The sequence below is a fragment of the Bos indicus genome, chromosome 24 (genome assembly GCF_029378745.1).
Source record: "Bos indicus isolate NIAB-ARS_2022 breed Sahiwal x Tharparkar chromosome 24, NIAB-ARS_B.indTharparkar_mat_pri_1.0, whole genome shotgun sequence".
NCBI lineage: Eukaryota > Metazoa > Chordata > Mammalia > Artiodactyla > Bovidae > Bos > Bos indicus.
In genome coordinates this window covers 61831496-61850049 of record NC_091783.1, presented here as the reverse complement: position 1 = coordinate 61850049, position 18554 = coordinate 61831496, and the positions used below count along the sequence as shown (strand labels likewise).

At 49.6% G+C, this 18554-nt stretch overlaps 1 protein-coding gene across 2 annotated transcripts in view; it reads left to right on the top strand.

Annotated features, from left to right (window-relative positions):
- Positions 1-18554, top strand: part of BCL2 (BCL2 apoptosis regulator) — a 197313-nt gene that overhangs the window by 99737 nt on the left and 79022 nt on the right. The window contains exon 2 of one of the 2 annotated variants that reach the window (XM_070779157.1): positions 11074-12329. The exons of the other annotated variant lie outside the window; for it this stretch is intronic. Coding sequence (XP_070635258.1) covers positions 11074-11112 — 39 coding nt within the window. The 3' untranslated portion in view covers positions 11113-12329. Of the gene's footprint in view, positions 1-11073; positions 12330-18554 lie in introns of those variants that run through there. 2 annotated transcript variants of the gene reach the window in all.

Here is an 18554-nt window from a genome sequence, read left to right as displayed (position 1 = left end):
TGCTTGGCATCTGAAATCGGAAGTCCTGTGCGCCTGGAAGATAAGCTGTAATAATTAGGATGTTCTTTAATGTCAAGCGAGGGAACTCAGGTTGTGTTATGTGGATGGGAATCACATGAAGTGTTGGATTCTTGCTGTGATATCAAGTAACTCATGCATGGGGATAATAACCCAGTTGCAGGGAGAACAGTAATGAAGAGGCTTTGGTGTTTAGGAGAGAGATCAAGGCAGAGGAATTAAAGAGGAGGAGCCAGATAGGCGATAGAGAGCGGGCAGTTGGTTGCATGTTGGGTTGAGCAGGAGAGAAGAACCAAACACAACCGCAGACAAGAAGGCCGGAGAGGAGCAGAGCCAGGCTGGGAGCGAGTCCCTGACTTCTCACGAGGTCTGAGAGGGGGTTATGTGAATGGTACATGAAGAAACCTTGAATGGGGCTTTGCATGGAGTAGATGTTGGATAAACCCTGGACTGAAAGAAGGAGGGGATGACGGAGAGGAAGGAAGGGAATTCCTTCTCACTCTGCTCTAGGGGATTTTCAGGGTTTTAGGAGATCCAGTGGGAATTGTGCCCCGGGGCTCGTCTCATCAGGAAGCTTGCCAGTACTCGAATTTTTGTGTGTTTTTAATATTTATGTGTGTGTGCACTTGGCTGTGCCTGGTCTTACTTGCAGCAGGCGGGAGCTTTCCTGTGGCACGGGAACTCTTGGTCGCAGCTTGTGGGATCCAGTTGCTCACCGGGGGTAGGCCCTGGGCCCTGCATTGGGACCGTGGAGTTTTAGCCACAGGACCACCAAGAAGTCCCAATACTTTGATGTCGTTAACTGAGCGTAGAAACCTGGAGAGGGTTCCGATCGGATGAAAGACCCAAGTTGGTGGGTGTCAGACGGAGGAGAGGTGGGCTTTTAGCCAGACGTGGAGGAAGAGAGGGCTGTAGGTGATAAAGAGCCACACTGACACCAGGGGCAGATGCCTGGAAGGGAACGCACCACCCGTGTGAAGAGGGGAAGGGATGTGCTTTACCATCAGAGGTGGCTTTGCTTGTAGAGGACTGTTGTGGGTGAGTGGTGGGCCTCTTCTGAGGCTAGGGTGTTGCTTGCCTTCTGGAGAGCTTACCCTGGAAGTCTGCCGGGAGAGCCGGGTTCTCTGTGACAACCAATCCGGTTCCTGCCCGTTTTTTTCTGACCATTTGGAATAATAGCGGGGCAGTCTTTTTGTGTGATTAGAAACCAAGTCACGGTGACTTTTCCTCATGAGCCATTTCAGGCTAACTCTCCATAAATCCTTTTATTGGATATACTGGCCAGTGCTTTGTCTCACAAAATGCCTTTTGGTTCCTTTGCCTCGGTCTTTGATTATTGGGTAAACATTTTAGTTTCGTGATTACATGGTGTTCAGATGGCAATGCATGAATTCGCATCACTAAAATTGTTTGCTTTCAGTTATATTACATCTGCTTCGGGAATGCCAGAAAGCATAAACATGGCTTATTTAGTAAACTACCTCCTTTGGAACATCTGAGAGAGAGAAAGCGTCAAGTCTGGCAGTTGGCATGACGTCTCCTCTCGCACCAGAGGATTTTGAAGCTGGAAGGCCTTTGGAAGCCGTGTGCCATCACCTTCTTGAACACTTTGAATGCAAGGGGGTTCTTAGAACGTGCCAGCTTGTAGAAACAGGCGAACCACAACTGGATAGAAAACTTAAAATTGATTTCTCCTAACATCGATCAGAAACTTTAAGTTGGCTACAGCCTAAAATAAATGCAAGCCAGAAGTTCCCTGGGAATATTAATAGTTTTATTTGATCTACAAAATCCCAGTGTTTGTTGGATGCAGGGCTTGTCACTGACTTGTCTTTTTAGGGGTGGAGGAAAGCTTTTTATGTCCTCTTATCAACAAAATTGACCTTCTATGGTTTCTAGCACTTTGGTCTTTCCCTTGGGTATTGTATTTTTCCTTGATATGGCTTCCAAGATGTGGCTACATTTAGGGACGTGATATTATTAAATGGACTGGTCTCTACAGCAATTAGGTTCTCTCTAATTTTGGACTAAATCAACTGACTGACATCTGGCTGTGTTTTTGTGGGCATCCACATAAACTTTACAGAGGGCTACTGAGAGCTTAGCAGCTTCCCCGGAGGCTCCGCGGTCAAGAATCCACCTGCCAGTGCAGCAGATACCGGTTCAATCCCTGAGTCAGGAACATACCCTGGAGAAGGAAGTGGCAACCCACCGCAATATTCTTGCCCAGAAAATTCCATAGACAGAGAAGCCTGGTAGACCACAGTCCTTGGGGGTTGCTGAAGAGTCGGACATGACTTAGCGACTAAATAACAACAGCTGAGACTAACCAATTCTTCTTCACTGTTTCGCTTATTCATCTTTTTATTTAGAAATCCTTCAAGGCCCGCGGTGTTCCTTTCCATTTCCACCACTTCTTAATTAGGGGCCATTATCAACTCTCACTAACACTACTCCTTCGTAAATGACTTTTTAGAATAACTGCATTTGTTTCTGGCTGCGCTGGTCCTCATTGCTCTGTGAGGGCCTTCTCTAGTTGCGGCGAGCGGGGGCCGCCTGTTGCCGTGTGGGCTTCTCGGGGGAGCACAGGCTCAGGCGTGGGCCTCCGTGGCTGCGGTGCACAGGCTGAGCTGCTCCCGGGCATGTGCAGTCTTCCCGGATCAGGGATCAAACCCTTGTCCCCCGCACTGGCCCGCAGATTCTTATCCACCGAGCCACCAGGAATGTCCCATAAATGACTTTCAGTCTCTGTTTCGGGGGGCCGCTGCATAATATACTAAAATGTCACTTTGATTGCTACCCCCACCCACTTAAAAAGGTTCATGGCATAATTTTTAAAATTACGTATATATACGTATATATATATACGTATATATATATACCAAATATATATATATATATTTGGTTCTGACAGCAAAAGCAAGGTATGGTTTTTGCAGAAAATCTGGAAAATAGAGAAGAGCAACAGGAAGAAAAAAAGTCACTTATAATCTACTACCAAAACGACAGTCTGTGGTTACTACGTTGATCCACAGCTTAGAAGCTGTTCTGTCTTTCCCAACACAGAGACCCTTCCCAGTATGACCCCAACCCTGACATTGCAACCTTCTCTCTCTAGTTGCTTCCTCTCTGGGAACCTGTACTGCTGTGCATAGGACTTTTCATGTTTACCTCTCAATGCTTTTTTTCTGATTCTGTAAACAATCTAAGAGGCTGTATGTTTTAAAATATATATAAAAGGAGCAAAGTAAAAAAATTATATTTAAAAACATCTCAACACCTTGAAATAAAACTACCATTTTCTGTTTATAGACGTGTGCCTAAGCACACACGACTTCCTATAAACGGGTTCGTGGCATCCATGTGGTTTTTATGGTTGCCCTCTTCTTTCATTTTCACTTATTTCTTTCCCCCACTCCCTTCCTTCCCTCCACCCTAATCCCTCTCCCTCACGTTGCCAGTGTTATCAGCCTTGTGTGTTATGCTTCTGTACTTCACTCCCCTTTAACACATGTAATTGTATTAAACATCTGGATGTAACGCAAACATGTGATTTCTGTCATTGCTTCATGAAAATCGGATTAAATCGTATGTTCCTCTCTGCATCTTTTTGTTTCTCACTTTATAGTGATACATTGTTGAAATTCTTCATCTTTCTTTTTCACGACTGCATACTATTCCTTGGCTGACCATAGTATAACTAGTGAATGATTCTGTTCCAAACAGTGCTGCAGTCACAGGGACACGCGATGATTTCATCCATGATGGTATTCTCGATTTTGGATAGATGTGTCCAGACTGCCTTCTGACTGGTGTAGCTGCGTCTGTCTTCACCAGCGGAGCATGAGGGGCTGCTCGTGTGTCCTTGCACGTGGTGTGACGCGTCAACCCCGGGAGCACTGCTGCTGAATCACGGGGGGGGGGAGGGAGTGGGGGCCCTTTGAAGTCCCAAACGTCAAGACTAACACGGAGCCACACAAGACCATCACAGTAACGTATATAAGAGAATTCATTAAGAAGAGAGTATGATTTTCATGAACTGGGTTCTGGTGAAGAAATATTTGTAAAAATGAATCTTATAGCTTAAGGTGTTATTTTATGCTTAGGATCTTTATTTTGGCTTTAACCAACATAACTTTATTACCTTACATTCTAGAGGTCAGATATACAATGCAGATCTCACTGGGTTCAAATGAAGAAGTAAGGAGGGCTGAGGAGAATGCACTTCTTCGCTTTTTCCAGCCTCAAAAGAGTCCCTGCGCCTTTTCTCCATCTTCAAAGTCATATGCTTAGGATTTTTTTTTTTTAAAGCAGACAAACTTGGTTAGCATGGCAGCTAGAAATTTCCCTCTTGGCTTTAGTTTTTTTTCTTTATAAGTTTTGGCAGAACTCAAAAGGTGAAGTGTATCACACACAATTTCTGAACCTCTGCGTTCAAAATACACACGTGGATGAATGGCAACATGGGATCTGTGAGAGTTCCCACTACACAGTTTACATTTCCAGTGCTTTGAAAACAACTGTCCCCGTGGTGTTAGAAATCTGCAGGCAGGAGGGTGGGCCCGTCTCCCAAGCCGGGCTGTGGCTGTGCCTCAGCCTCCGAGATGGGGCCCGGCTCCATCCCCTTCCCTGCTCACTGCCTGTCTCCCCGACACCTGGGCCCTGGCGCGGTGCACTCTCGCCTGGAGGCCGGGCTCTGCGTCCTGCCGCTGCCCTTGCTTCTCTCCTCTGCTCCCTCTGTCCCTCTCCCTTCCAGCTCGGCCTTGTTCTTGCCTTCCCCCAGAGAGACACGGCATTTGCAGGCGATGCGGCCCGCCCTGCCTCCCACGTCCCTTTGGGTGCAGCCTCACGGCCGTTGACCTGTCTCAGGGGTTTTCATCCCTGATTTTTCTGCTGATGGCTCTCCACCTGACAGAAAGCTTTCCCCCAGGCCCCCCACCTTTCATTTTTTAAATCTGAACTCATGTTGGGTCCTTGAGTCCCTGAGGGCCTGAAGCCTCCTTGTACTCCGAGGTAGAAATAGGTCCCGTCTCTGACCAGTCTGTTCTGTGCGAACGACTGTCAGCCCTTGGTGTCCCCAGGAAGACCAGCTCCATCATTACGGGAATTGGAACTGCACGGAAAGCAAACGGGGCGGCCCAGAGGCAGCTCCGCCGTTTCTCAGTCGCCTCGAGGCCCAGGAGCCACGAGCAGGACTCTGGTTCTGATGGCAGCTCCGCCGTTTCTCAGTCGCCTCGAGGCCCAGGGGCCACGAGCAGGGTTCTGGTTCTGATGCCTGAATTCTGTGCTCACCCACCTTTGTGGATTAGCCAGAGCCTGAATTTTATTTTGAGAGACAGAGAGAGAGTGTGTGTGTGTGTGGTTTTATACGTACAACTTGACTGAACACAGTAGCTCTGTGGTTTATCTTTTACTGAGAACTGCTTTTTTTTTCCCTTTTCTAAGAAAATGCTAGTTTCCTAAACTGAAGTCTTTCTTGCGAGTTTATTAGCAGTGAGGGCTGTTGTGCGAGGCCTGCTGGTGATACTAAGATCAAACAATCACCCAGTCCAGGTGACTTTGACACAAGTCATACTGACTGAAATAGTACTGAGCATGTGATGCTGGCGTGTGACATTTGAATATTTGCCAAGAAAAGCACCGAGTCACTAACCGGCTGCAAGAGTAACAGATTTGCCTGCTTCACTGTTTCTACATGCATTTTTATGTGGGAATCTGAAACCAGCCTTTATAGTTTGGGGAGGGAAAGTAACGTATACAGTCAGCATGAATCTGTGTGCCTGCTCTTCCCTTTCACTGTGTACAGGAATTTAGGTCACTTTCCTAATCAGGAGCAGTGTATGAACTATGGGCCATGGATGTTAACAGGTTTGAATTTTCCATATGTTCTTTCTCTCCCACCCACCTCTCTTGCAGTTCCTTTCCACACTTTTCCATCCCTCTTATAAAGACAGTGCTCTGTACTTGATAAGGCTTGGGATTTAGGCCTAAGGTGCCCGGGTTCCGGTTGTGCCCTGTGGCTCCTTGTCACCATGAGACTCACTCTCTGGCCTTGGTTTTCTGATCTCTAAAATGGGACCCCCTAAATCCTGCGCCCACTGAAAACATCATGCCTTCCTTCCCTTTTCTCCTTTCCTGTGGGGAAGCTCATAATCTTCAAAACTGTCACATTCAGTATTTTTAGGGCTCCTTAGAAGTTTCCTGTAACAATAGAGGGCAAGTAGAAATGCAGTGTTCTACTATCATAGTCATTAAAATCCGCCCCACCCCAGAGTAAACTGGTTACGTTTCTGATAAAAACCTGTGTAGGGACAGGAGAATTGAGGACAGTCTGTCCCCTGGTTTCACGATGTGAGCGCGTCCCTCTGGGGCCTCTGTAAGTGCCTTTGAGCCGCATGGCTCTGTTGTGTTGGCAGGCGTGTCATTACCAGGGAGAGGCAGAGACTGTAGCCAAGGCAGAGTAACACCATGTACCGCGCTATTCTACATTCAGGAGAAAAAGACTCTACCTGTCAGCACCATCGTTCTCGTCATTTACTGATTTCACTGCACGCGGTAAAGGACCGAAATCAGGCCATACTCCCTAAGATGTGGACCATAAGGGACGGCCAAAGCTCCAGTGTTCGGCCAAAAAGAGTCTTAGTGAAGAATTGAGGTGACCACTTAAAATATACAGTCAGCTTAAAACTGGAAGTAAAGAATGCCAGGTGGCACGGTGGTAAAGAATCTGCCTGCCAGTGCAGGAGACACAGGTTCCATCCCTCAGCTGGGAAGATCCCCGGAGGAAGAAATGGCAACCCACTCCAGTCTTTTCACCTGGAGAATCCCACGGAGAGAGGAGCCTGGCGGGAGACAGTCCATGGGGTCGCAAAGAGTCGGACACGACTGAGTGGCTGAGCATGCACGCGCCCAGAGGATACCACCTGCAGGGACCGCCGTGGGTGCAGAAGACCAGAGCTGAAGGACTGGGCAGAGCAAACAGGCCAGGGCGCTCTCGAGAGGCGGTTTCTGGACAGAGAAGTGTCTGAGCCTGGGACTTGATGTTTGGGGCCAAGTGGAGAGAAGTAAAGACAAAAACTGGCAATTCGGAACTAGGTCAGAGAACAGTGAGACTGCAAGTGAGAAGAGAGCGTGTGGGCTACAGGGTTAGGGTTAGGGTTAGGGTTAGGGTTAGGGGGGACAGGCGGGGCCCGGCCTTCAAAGCTAGGCTCAGCAAGAAGCCACCCATTTATTCCATGGAGCCCTGCAGAAATGAATGGCAAGAAACGAGAACCCGCCACCCGCTCTGAATGGCAGGGGTAAAAATGAACAGAAGGAAGCAGAAGGCTTAAGGGGGAGATAAGCTCGTTTTGAGACATATGACTGAACTGGAACCCAGATAAAATATTATCTGTGAATCCAATATCTTGCATTAGTTAGAAATTCAGTTTCTTTGTGTCTCATTCACAAAAGAGCAGTATGCATTTAAGGGAACACGTTTGCCGGTGCAGACCGCTGGCTGCAGACTCCTTACTGATGAGAATGTTACCAGCTAAGCAAATTTTAACCAAACACACTGGGAAAGTGTAACACGGGTATGAAATTTGAAGCCAACAATAAGATAATACAGATGCAATGCTAATTTTGCATTCACTATTTTGGAAAGAATAAAAGACTGTTCTCTCTGGGGCCTGAGTCCACACTGAGCCCCTTCCTCACCACCAAGGCTGTTACCAGGGGGTCATAACCCTGAGGCCTTCATGAAGTACCTCCTGTAGACTTACGTCTGTCCTCCATTCAATAGTCCAGGCCTTTCCAGGGCTCCCCAGACTTCCAGAAACTTCCGGAACCTTCCAGAATCTTCCCTACCTCCCCTTCACTGTCCACAAGTGTACTTAGGATGTCCAAATCATGGGGTAAATGGTCTTTAATTCTGCTGCTCCTTTTGGGCTACCGTTGTGTCTCCTCCCCATGGTTTTTAAGCAGATGATCTGCCTCTAACTCCACCGCCTCATTCCCTGCTCCCTGTCCCCACCCACCCCTCCCACCGCTCCAGTGGGTCTTCTGTTTCCATCATTCTCATGAAACAGCTGTCTTACTTACTCACCAGTTTCTGAGGACATCCAGAGCCACTCTGGCTTACTCTGCTGGAGCAGTTGGAATCCCAGGAAACACCTCTCCTGAAACACTGGACCTTCTTACGTCTATTGCACAAGCCGTATTCTCCCTGCCCTCGCCCTGAGCGGCCCGGAGACCAGCTTCCTAGCTCCCCTCTCCACTCCCTCCGGGTAAATCCAGATACCGTTTCGGGCCTTCTGCTGTCTGCCTCTCGGGTCACATCTCCGACCCCTGAACGTTCCTGCCTGTGTGCACGTGGTTCCCGAACCCCTGGGCTCTGACCTTTAGCCCCCGTCTCCATCCCACATTCACCGCTCTCTGCTGCTCACATGCCCCGGGGGGCTCCCCACTATTTCCTGCTAAGTCTGTTCCTCTGCCAGACGCCCCCTCGCCCTGGCGCGCCTGCCTCTGGCCCCGCGTCCCAGCCGGCTTTGGCCACCTTCCCACCGTCGTCCACACCCGGCCCTTGCGCCTCGTTTCCTCCACTTCCGCCTCTGTCCTCACCGTCTTTTTAGACGTGACAGCTGTGGGCAGGCTCCTGAAGGCTTACTTGATCTGTGTAAGCAGAGCAGGTCGAGGTCGTAAGTCAGTTCTAGTGAACAGAAGTCAGACTTGAATCATAAAGATGAAGAGTCATGGACCGTCAATCAGTTCTCAAACCTGGGCCAATTTATAGACCCAGGGCCCCTTGAATGAAGGGGAGGCTGGTTCCCCTTGAGGAAGGACCCAGCCGCACTCCCCCAAAATTTATACTCTTAACCTGTCTCCCAGCCTTGCCTAAAGGGACCTCCACCTTTTACCGGGGTGACAGAGTATTGGGGAAAAGGAAACGCCTGACTTTTGAGGAGTGCGGGACGCGGGATCCAAACGGACACCGATTCCAGGAGACCCGGTGCCTCCAGACTGCGGCCGCCAGTGAGACCGGGGGCTTGGGGCCAGGGTTCCCCGTGGTGTCAGCTCTCCGTGTGCCCCTCCCTCTCCCGGCGCTGCAGGGCACCCTGCGACCTTTCCTCTCCTGGATCGGTCCTTCCCCGGGGCCCGGCTCCCGGAGAGCCCGGCCTCCCCCACTGGACGGCTGCGCTCTATTGCAGAATAACCCCCTCTCCAGCCTTCGTGGCTGCAAGTCCTCAGCCCACGCCGGCCGCCCCCGCCCTCCACGCCGGCCGCCTGCCCCCACACCACGTGGCCCCTCCACGCCGCCCGCCCGCCTCCACACGCCCCCCACCAGGCGCCCCCCTCCTCCTCCCTTTGCGCTTACACTGGTCCCTGCACCTGGAATTCTTTTTCGCTTCTGTGTCTGGATTTGTGTGGTGCCTGTTTTTAGCACAAATACACCACGTCCCCCTTGTAAAACCTTTTTTTCTCCACTTTAGCTCGTAACAGCCAGGGAAATGAGCTAAAGAGTGTGGATGGATTAATTCACCAGTGCCGGGGACAGGAGGGGTCCTTCTACAAGTGGGTCGTTAACAGTCTTCATAAACAAAAGATTGCCTTGTTTATACCTGTTCTTCAGAGTCAGCATTTCTTAAATCTGCTCAAGGTGGAAGGGAGTGCTTTGTGTTTAAAAAATCATATGAGCCGCACGGAAATAAGAAATGTTCACTTTGTTTCATGCGAGAGTCGAGTCCACGACAGGTGGCCTCGCCACTGGTACAAATAAAGCAGAATCCGCCGGTTGAAACCTATCACGGAGCAGGCGGGTAAAGGGCCAGGTGGCAGGCCCCAGACCAGATGGGGATATTTACCCAGACCTTCAGGCTTCTTGTCAAGAGTCCCTTTAATCAAGAACCTTCCTTTGGGTGTTTAATCAACTGCCAGGGTCTTTGAATGTTAGTCTTTTTTTTTTTTTTAAAGAAATAAAGGTGATTCTCATTCCAGTTTTCCTCTCTCCAAAGTTGAGATTAGAGTAAACAGTGTTGGTGGAGTCCATGCAAGCCGGAACATCCCGCTTCCTTTCAGACTTCCATTCGAAGTTCCCAGATCTCATAGTCAAATTGACACAGCGCAGGTAGTAAATTGAAAATATTATAAATCCCAAGGATATTCTTTTCATGCCAAGTAAGGCATCGCCACCCTGGGGTCTGTGCAGGCTCTGTGGTCCTCTGGGCCGTGGGCTGGCCCACCCAGCCGCTGTTAGGGACCAGGCAGCCTGGACCCTTGGCGTGGCGTTGGGTCTGCAGGAGATCCTGTCACTCTGCACGACGTGTTCGTCCTTGACCGTCTTTGAGTTCTTCTCCTTTGATGGGACTGGGCTCTGTTGCTGGTTTTCTTCTCACTTTTCTGACGACTGCGTTACTCTCCCCTCTCCAAACAGTTACAACGCGTTTGCGGAGCTCCTACTGGGGCCAGGCCCACGCTCACCTCCTGGGGTCTCTACGAAGATGAACAAGCCTGCCCTGCCGCTGCCTCTGAGCCCTCCTCCTCCTCTGTGTCTTTCAATTCAGTTCAGTTCAGTTCAGTCGCTCAGTCGTGTCCGACTCTTTGCCACATGAATCGCAGCACTCCAGGCCTCCCTGTCCATCCCCAACTCCTGGAGCTCACCCAAACTCATGTCCATCGAGTTGGTGATGCCATCCAGCCATCTCATCCTCTGTCGTCCCCTTCTCCTCCTGCCCCCAGTCCCTCCCAGCATCAGGGTGTTTTCAAATGAGTCAGCTCTTGGCATCAGGTGGCCAAAGTACTGGAGTTTCAGCTTCAGCATCAGTCCCTCCAATGAACACCCAGGACTGATCTCTGTTAGAATGGACTGGTTGGACCTCCTTGCAGTCCAAGGGACTCTCAAGAGTCTTCTCCAACACCACAGTTCAAAAGCACCAATTCTTTGGCGCTCAGCTCTGTGTCTTTGCTCCTCCACAAAGGCTTTTGTTTTCATGACTTCCATTATGAAGCTACGTTCCCAATTCTGGTTGCCCATCTGAAGTTGAGTATTAAATTTCCTCTTGTTTCCCCCAAATTCAGGGTGTCCTCAGGACAGCCAGCTCCCTTCTGCCTCTGTGAGGAGTGGTACAAGTTTCCTTCTTTCAAGACCTGAAACCCGGAAAGCATCCCGTGGCATGCGTTTCTCCCCTGTGCCCAGGAATCAGCCTTCAGCCTTCCTCTGAGGATCTTGCTCATTCTCCTTCTTTGCCGTTTCCATGGCCTGTGTTCTACCTGGGCTGACGGCTGACACCTGCCGGGCCCGTCGGTGACCTCTGCGCGTCCAAGCCCATGTTCCCGTTGTAAATGCCATCTCACCCGTGTCTCTCTTAAGCGGCAGAGGTGATGTCTTACTCTTGACAGCGTCTCACTCACCTGCTCACACACAGCTGGCGCATAACCAGCGCTTGTTGCTCTCTTGGCAGAAGCATAGCAGCGTGTTAGCTTGTCAGCCTCACTTCCTAGCTTTCTTTACCTGGCGGAACCTTCTAAGATGATTCCCCGCGGTGACGAAGTCCCTGGTGTCATAGCTGTGGGGAAAGTGCAGCGTTGCCGAGAACAGTGAAGCGAATCCACAAACCGGGGCATGAAATCAGGGAGGGAAGCCCAGGAATCAGAATTACTTGATGTGGGAGAAGCAGAGATGGTGAGAACTGGCGGGAGGGAGACGTTGCTGCCCTGGCTGTCTTGAGAGGATGGTGTGTGCCCTTCAGCCCAGGCGGTCCGCCTTCTGTTTGTTGCCTGTTCACCGCTTTTATCTTCGCTTGTGCTGGCGGAGTGCAGGCACCAAGGCCACGGCAGGGTGCTGTTGGAGGGTGCGGTCCAGGAGGCCCCAGGGGTTGGGATGGCCGTGGCCGAGCACATCTGGAGAGGAGGATGTGAACACAGGGAAGCGGGTGATTCAGACCTCCTCCTTGAAGAGGTGACGCTTTCATAGGGTCAGACCGGAAACAGCGGACCCATGTCAGAAGGGGCAGAGACGAGGGCCAGGAGGAGAGCTACAGGTTCCAAGTAAGGGCCGCGCTCCAGTAAGAACTGTCAAACCCCAAATCGGGTTATGCAGAAAGCTGTGGCCTTCTCTTTCCTGGAAACACTAGACTGGAACAGACAAACCCTTCATGGTGGCTTGAGCGCCGGCTTCTCTGGAGGCCTGGGGTGGGCCCGGCTTCCCATCCCCACGGTTGGCTTGTCTGGACCTGGCTTTGCAGGCTTAGTCTGCTGCAGGTTGCTGCTTACTCAACCACAGAAGTGAAATTTGTTACTGATGAGAAATAATAAAAGATCTTTCTTTTTCTAGACTTCCTCTATGGGTGTTGTTGTTTTCTTTCTAAATGGGGGAGTTTGTTTTGCTTTTTCTCCTTTCACGACCTTCAAATTTAGCTTGTAGGTATACCCTGCCCAGTGGCTCAGGGTAAGCTGGTGAGAGAAGCTGGCCCCAAATACGATGGGTGCTCACCATTTTCTTCAGAGCTGGTGTGTGGAGCTTGTGTGCAGGCAGGAAAGCTGGGCTGCTGAAGACCTTCGAGGACGTATCAGCACTAACAAGGGAGACCCTGGGGATGTCAGAGTGTTGTCTGTTTCTGTGACTCAACAACTGTTTATGAGGAACGTGCTCTGTGCCCTGCATGGTTCTTGCCAGTTTCAGAAGAAACAGAAATGCATGAGGCACAGTCCTTCCTTCCAAGGCATTTACCGTCTAGCAGGGAAGATAAGCTGTGCTTACAGATCACCTTGTGCATTACAGAGAGAGGGTTATTCTGGTTCAAAGGAACACTTGAGACAGATGACATCACGCTAGAATTATAATAATTTGAAAGTCTACTTTTTCTATCTTTGTCATTGCTACCTTGGATTAGTCTGATATTTTACTTTAAAAACATGATTTCTGAATAGGTAATAGGTCCACATGGTTCTCACACTGAAACAATCAGCAACGTTTTTATTGATGAGTTTCACTCCCACCTTGTCCCCCCAGTTCACCCCCTTACTCCCGAGACACAGGTGACTATGTATGTTAATTTCTTGAGTATGTATACAGACTCTTTTCATGCAAAATAAGCGTGTGTGTATATATATATATATTTATTTAAATCTTCCTTTTTGCTACATAAAAGGCAGCCTTGCTCTCCTGTTGGCCTGTGAATTTATCAGTACATCTTGGAGCCTTAGCATGTCAGCACATCCTTTTCCTCTCTTCAGGGGTAAGCCTCTACCTTCATAGTATTTCATTGTTTGGCAGAATATTATAATGGATCCATTATCTATCGCTGGGTAACAAACTGCTCCATAACCTAGTGGCTTAAACTAAAACAACGGTTTTATTTATTCACAGTTCTTCAGTGGGCTGTTGGACTGGGTTCCGCCGGGTAGTTTTTCTTTCATGGATTTACTGGTATGAACGGGTCCGTCTGGCGGCTTGACTGGGCCTCGATGACCCAGCATGGCTTCACTTGCGTGTTGGTAGGAGAGTCCACCGCCGCTGGCTCCTGGTGTCCGGGAGACTAGCACGGGCTTCTTCCCGCGGTGACTAGGTTCCAAACGCGGAGAAGGATTATGCCCCGATATAAAAAGGCTTATGAAGGCTCTACTTGCAGCATGTTTGCTAATGTTCCATTACCCAAGCAGGTCACAGGGTCCAGCCCAGCGTCAGGGTGAAGGGTCTGCCAGGGAAGGCTTCCCTGGAGGCCGCTATGCAGCTGTCATCTCCACGTTTCGTGACCACCCTTATTGATGGGCACCTGGTCGTTTCCAATCATTTGGTCTTACAGATAACGCTTTAACAGATAACCTTCGTCATCAGTCAGTTAAAATGTGGGCAGGAGACATTACCAGAAGGGCTGCTGGGGCAAAGGGTAAATGCTTTTTAAATCATCTATCTATTCTATTTCTGCTATTTCTCAGGTTATTTTAAGCTTGTATTCTTCAGTCACTTTTGTAGGAGCTTTGAAAATGTGAAGAGTTCAGACAGGAAATATGTATAAACTGAATTAATTAAAAACTCATTCTTTAAAGGACGAAAGCTAGACTAGAAATCAAGTAATTTTGAACAGGGTAACATGTATTTGAATAAATATGCTTATTATTATAATAATGCTTTACATTTGTATTGTGCTTACCGTATAGAAAGTTTGCTTGTAATGTCCTAGTGCTCAGAATTTTATGAGTTGAAGATATAATTGGCCCCATTTTATTTATATTTATGTATTGTTGTTCAGTCACTAAGTCTTGTCCGACTCTTTGCAACCCCATCAGCTGCAGCATCCCAGGCTTCCCTGTCCTCCAGCTCCTGGAGCTTGCTCAAACTCATGTCCATCCAGTCGGTGATGCCATCCAACCATCTCATCCTCTGTCGTCCCCTTCTCCTCCTGCCCTCAATCTTTCCCAGCCTCAGGGTCTTTTCCAGTGAGTCAGCTCTTCGCATCAGGTGGCCAAAATATTGGAGCTTCAGCTTCAGCATCAGTCCTTCCGATGAATATTCAGGGTTGATGTCCTTTAGGATTGACTGTACATATAATTATTGATTATAAGTAAATATACACTATATACATACAATATGTGCATAGGTGTAACGTACATGTAAGTATTTTTTCTTTTTTTTAAGACTTCGAGGATTACCTGACTTGCCCCAGTCACAGATTACAGTCGGGCTGTGTTTCCAGCCCTGGGGCAAGGAACTTGACTCATCCCATGAACTGCGTCTCTTTTTGTAGGGACTGGTGTTGTATCCTGTCTCGGGCTTCGCTGGTGGCTCAGTGGTAAAGTACCCGTCTGCCCATGCAGGAGAAACGAGTTTAGTCCTTGGGTTGGGAAGATCTCCTGGAGGAGGAGATGGCAAGCCACTCCAGTATTCTTGCTGGGGAAGTGCCTTGGACAGAGGAGCCTGCTGAGCAACAGTCCACGGGGTCACAGGGTCGGACGCGACCGAGGGACGGAGCACAGCACGGCCCCAGTGTCCTGTCTTAGCCTCAGATGGACAGAGGAGCCTGCTGAGCAACAGTCCATGGGGTCACAGGGTCGGACACAACCGAGGGACGGAGCACAGCACGGCCCCAGTGTCCTGTCTTAGCCTCAGATACATGCATGTGCTCCACTTGCTTACTGCCCTCTGAATACCTCACAATCACATGAGACGTCTTCTCAGGAGGCTTTTTTTAAGAAAATCAGAAATAGGTCATTTCTAAGTTCTGAATACTTGAGAAACATCCCGCAATATTTCTCTTGTTTTGCATGTGACATCGTTGACAGCTGTATTTTCTGATCTGAGTCACTAGTAAATCTTGAAAGAGGAATTCTTTTTAAGCTCATGTGCTTGCTTTCAGCTTTCAGGAAAGAGGAGGGAGTTATTTTTAAATAAAACCTTGTCTTGGCCCTCCAGCAGCGGACGTGGAAAGTAGACTGTTGAGTTTTTTTTTTCATTCACACTCAGATGTTTTCATAGGGGCTCGGTCACGGCGAAGTGGGCCCCACACTCAAACCACCCACTTCCCTGAAGCTTGATTGATGAGCAAAGCTGTTCTGCCTGAGGGCAGCCTGTTTGCAGGAGCTGGGATGATGACGGGTCCGACATGCACAGATTTCAAACCAGGTCTCTCATCCCAGGACTGCGGGCTGCAGGCCAGAATGTTTGTTTTTGAGGCAGGAGAGGGGGATGGATGCACATCGGGAGCAGGGCAAGCCTCATGGATCAGGAGTCACCCCACATTGTAGAATCTCCCCAAGAACGTGGCAGTTCAGGCCAAAGTCATCCTTGTGGAGAGAACTCCTGCTGGCGCCCGCTGCCACGAGACACAGGCCACGGAATGTGATGTGCAGGTGAGTGGAAAGATACTTAGTCCAATCCTGTGCAAGTAGAAGGGGGCCCCGTCTGACTAAGAATCTCTACGCATCAAAGAGACGCATGCGTTTAAAGGAAGATAGAAATTTGATGCCGAGTCAAAAGAGCCTGTGATGGAAGTTTGGAAATAGAGCCAGGCAGTGACACTGTGAACAGGATGAGTCGGAACCTCATCTTTGCATGTCCGCCTCTCTGCTGTATCCAGTGGTGTCTTACAGAGTAGACTGAGCAGAAGCATGGCGTCCCCAGATGCTAAGGTTCAGTGTAACCTTGGAAACCATCTTGCCCAGGCTCCCATTTTAGGGAGAAGTAAACTGAGGCACAGGAAAGTTAGGAAAACGGCCTGGGGTGGCTTGCCTGGTAGAGCCAGGTCTTCTAAATCTTAGTACAGTTACTTGTCAGCGGATTGTGCCGCCCAGTGCTCTATGAAAGTTATGGGAATGAATGAATAAATTAATTTCTTTTTTAAAGAAACTTATTTAAAAGTTGGATAAGGGCTTTCCAGGTAGCTCAGGGTAAAGAATCCTGCCTGCCAAGCAGGAGACGTGGGTTTGTTCCCTGGGAAGACCCCCTGGAGAAGGAAATGGCAATCCACCCCAGTTATTCTTGCCTGGGCATTCCCACGGACAGAGGAGCCTGGTGGGCTACAGTCCATGGGGTTGCAAAGAGTCAGACATGACTGAGCAACTGAGCGTGCCCACAGGCATTCAGAAGTTATTTACTCAAGTCTTGTCCCAGCTGGCACATCCTGGTGGTGGTGGTGGGAAAAGGAGGGCTATAAGGATGAACTGGTTAGTGTTTTTGAAGGGCCTTCAGGAATCTGGTTTGTCTTAAACATCAGGATTGGAAGAAAAAACTGAACTTGCTGATGATTTGTTATCAGCTCAAGGTGCAGATGGGCTGGGAGTCGGGGAAGCTCAGCCAAGGCTGAGCTTGGTCTGTAAGGTGCAGGTGGGCTGGGAGTCGGGGAAGCTCAGCCAAGGCCGAGCTTGGTCTGTGTGCTCTGTGGTGGGCTAGATGTCAGTGTACCAGGAGGAGCAGGTCTTTAAGGAAGAGGCCCTGACCTCGCACTTGGCTCCTCTGCAGTGCGGGAGGCTCACTGCCCGCTTCACGCAGAAGGTGCCTGACTTACTCCAGACGGGCTTAGAGCTCAGTGGGTTCAGACATCCAGGCGAATGTCACCCCTTCCTTCAAACTGATTTTCTTTCCACCATGTTCTGTCATCTCTGGCTCTTGACTGGCTGCTGGGACACAGGAGAGCTCTCTCCAGTGCCTTCACAGAGGTGTCTTCCAGAGTCTGTGGTCGTGAATCCGTTCACCTGGGAAAAGTGGGACTGGAGGCTCCCTCTCCCCTGCGAGGGGTCAGGGCTGGTCGTTCTCCCCTTTTGGGATAGAAACCAGGTATTGTTCTGCCAGCCACTGAACATGTTCTAGAAACCCATTTATCGATATCTACAACACTGCCTCACATTTGGTTTCCTGTGTCGTCAAGAAAAACCTGCAAATAACTAAAAGTAGGGATCCCAATGAAACGTGGGTTGCACTTCGCTAGGTTTGGTGTGGGAGGCTGCGTGACTCTAAGAATACCGGTAGTGGTATCTATCTACATTCTAAGAATTAGGGAGGCGAGGTTTGTACCGAATTAAATCACCCTGTCATATCTGTGAGGCTTCCTGCAGAACGAAGGCAAAAATAAACCCAAACAAACAAAACAGGAACGTGTCTGAAAGTGAGCCCTGCGCTTTCTGAGCAGTAAAGAGTTCGCAGTGGGCCTGGAAAACTTCTTGCAGACCTGCTCTCTTGAAAGGTGCTTCTGCTGGCCCTGCGGGGGGAGGTGGGGTTTGTTGCTGTTTTGCCTGTGGTTCTCACTACCGTGCTTACCTGGGGTGTGGCTGCCAGTGTTGGGATTTTGATGATAAAAAGGGGAGGAGAGAGACGATGCTGCTGCCCACAGCCCGGAGCTCGTGGGACGAGTCCAGCTCGGCCGTGTGCATGCGTGTGTGCGCGTGTGTGCGTGTGTGTGCGTGCGTGCGCGTGTGTGTTTCCGTGTGTGTGTCTGCGTGTTTCTCTGTGTCTATCTGTATGCCTGTATCTATCTGCGTGTGCCTCTGTCTCAGTGTGTGTGTGCCTAGGTACCTCTGTGCGTCTGTGTGTGTGTGTGTGTGTGTCCGTGTGCCTGTGTGTGTGTGTTTGTGTCCATGTATGTGTGCCTGTGTGCGTGTCTGTGTGTCTGTGTCCGGGTGTGTTTGTGTGTCTCTGTGCCTACCTGTATGTCTGTGTGTTTGTGTCCGTGTCTCTGTATGTGTCTGTGTGTGTCTGTGTGTGTTTGCGTGTCCATGTGTCTGTCAGTGTGTGTCTGTTGATGCGGATGCAGGACTGTAGGGTTCCAGGCTGACCCTCCTTCCTTCAGCATCACCGCTCTCCTTTCCTGAACCTGAAGTGACTTTGTTGGGAGGGCAAACACAACGACTTTGTCACGAAATGAAGACCAGATAATCTGAAAAACTCAAATAAAATCCACCTTATGACCCAGTATTAAAAAGCAAACATTTTCCACGGACAGAGGCCCATCCCGGGCTGGGGAGGGCAGGCCAGCTTAGCCTGAGTCCTCTCCGGTCCCGCCTCTTCCGCCCCTGGCCCCACTTTAAAAGAAGCGTCTCCTAGACGCCTCCCACCTCTCCGCATGACT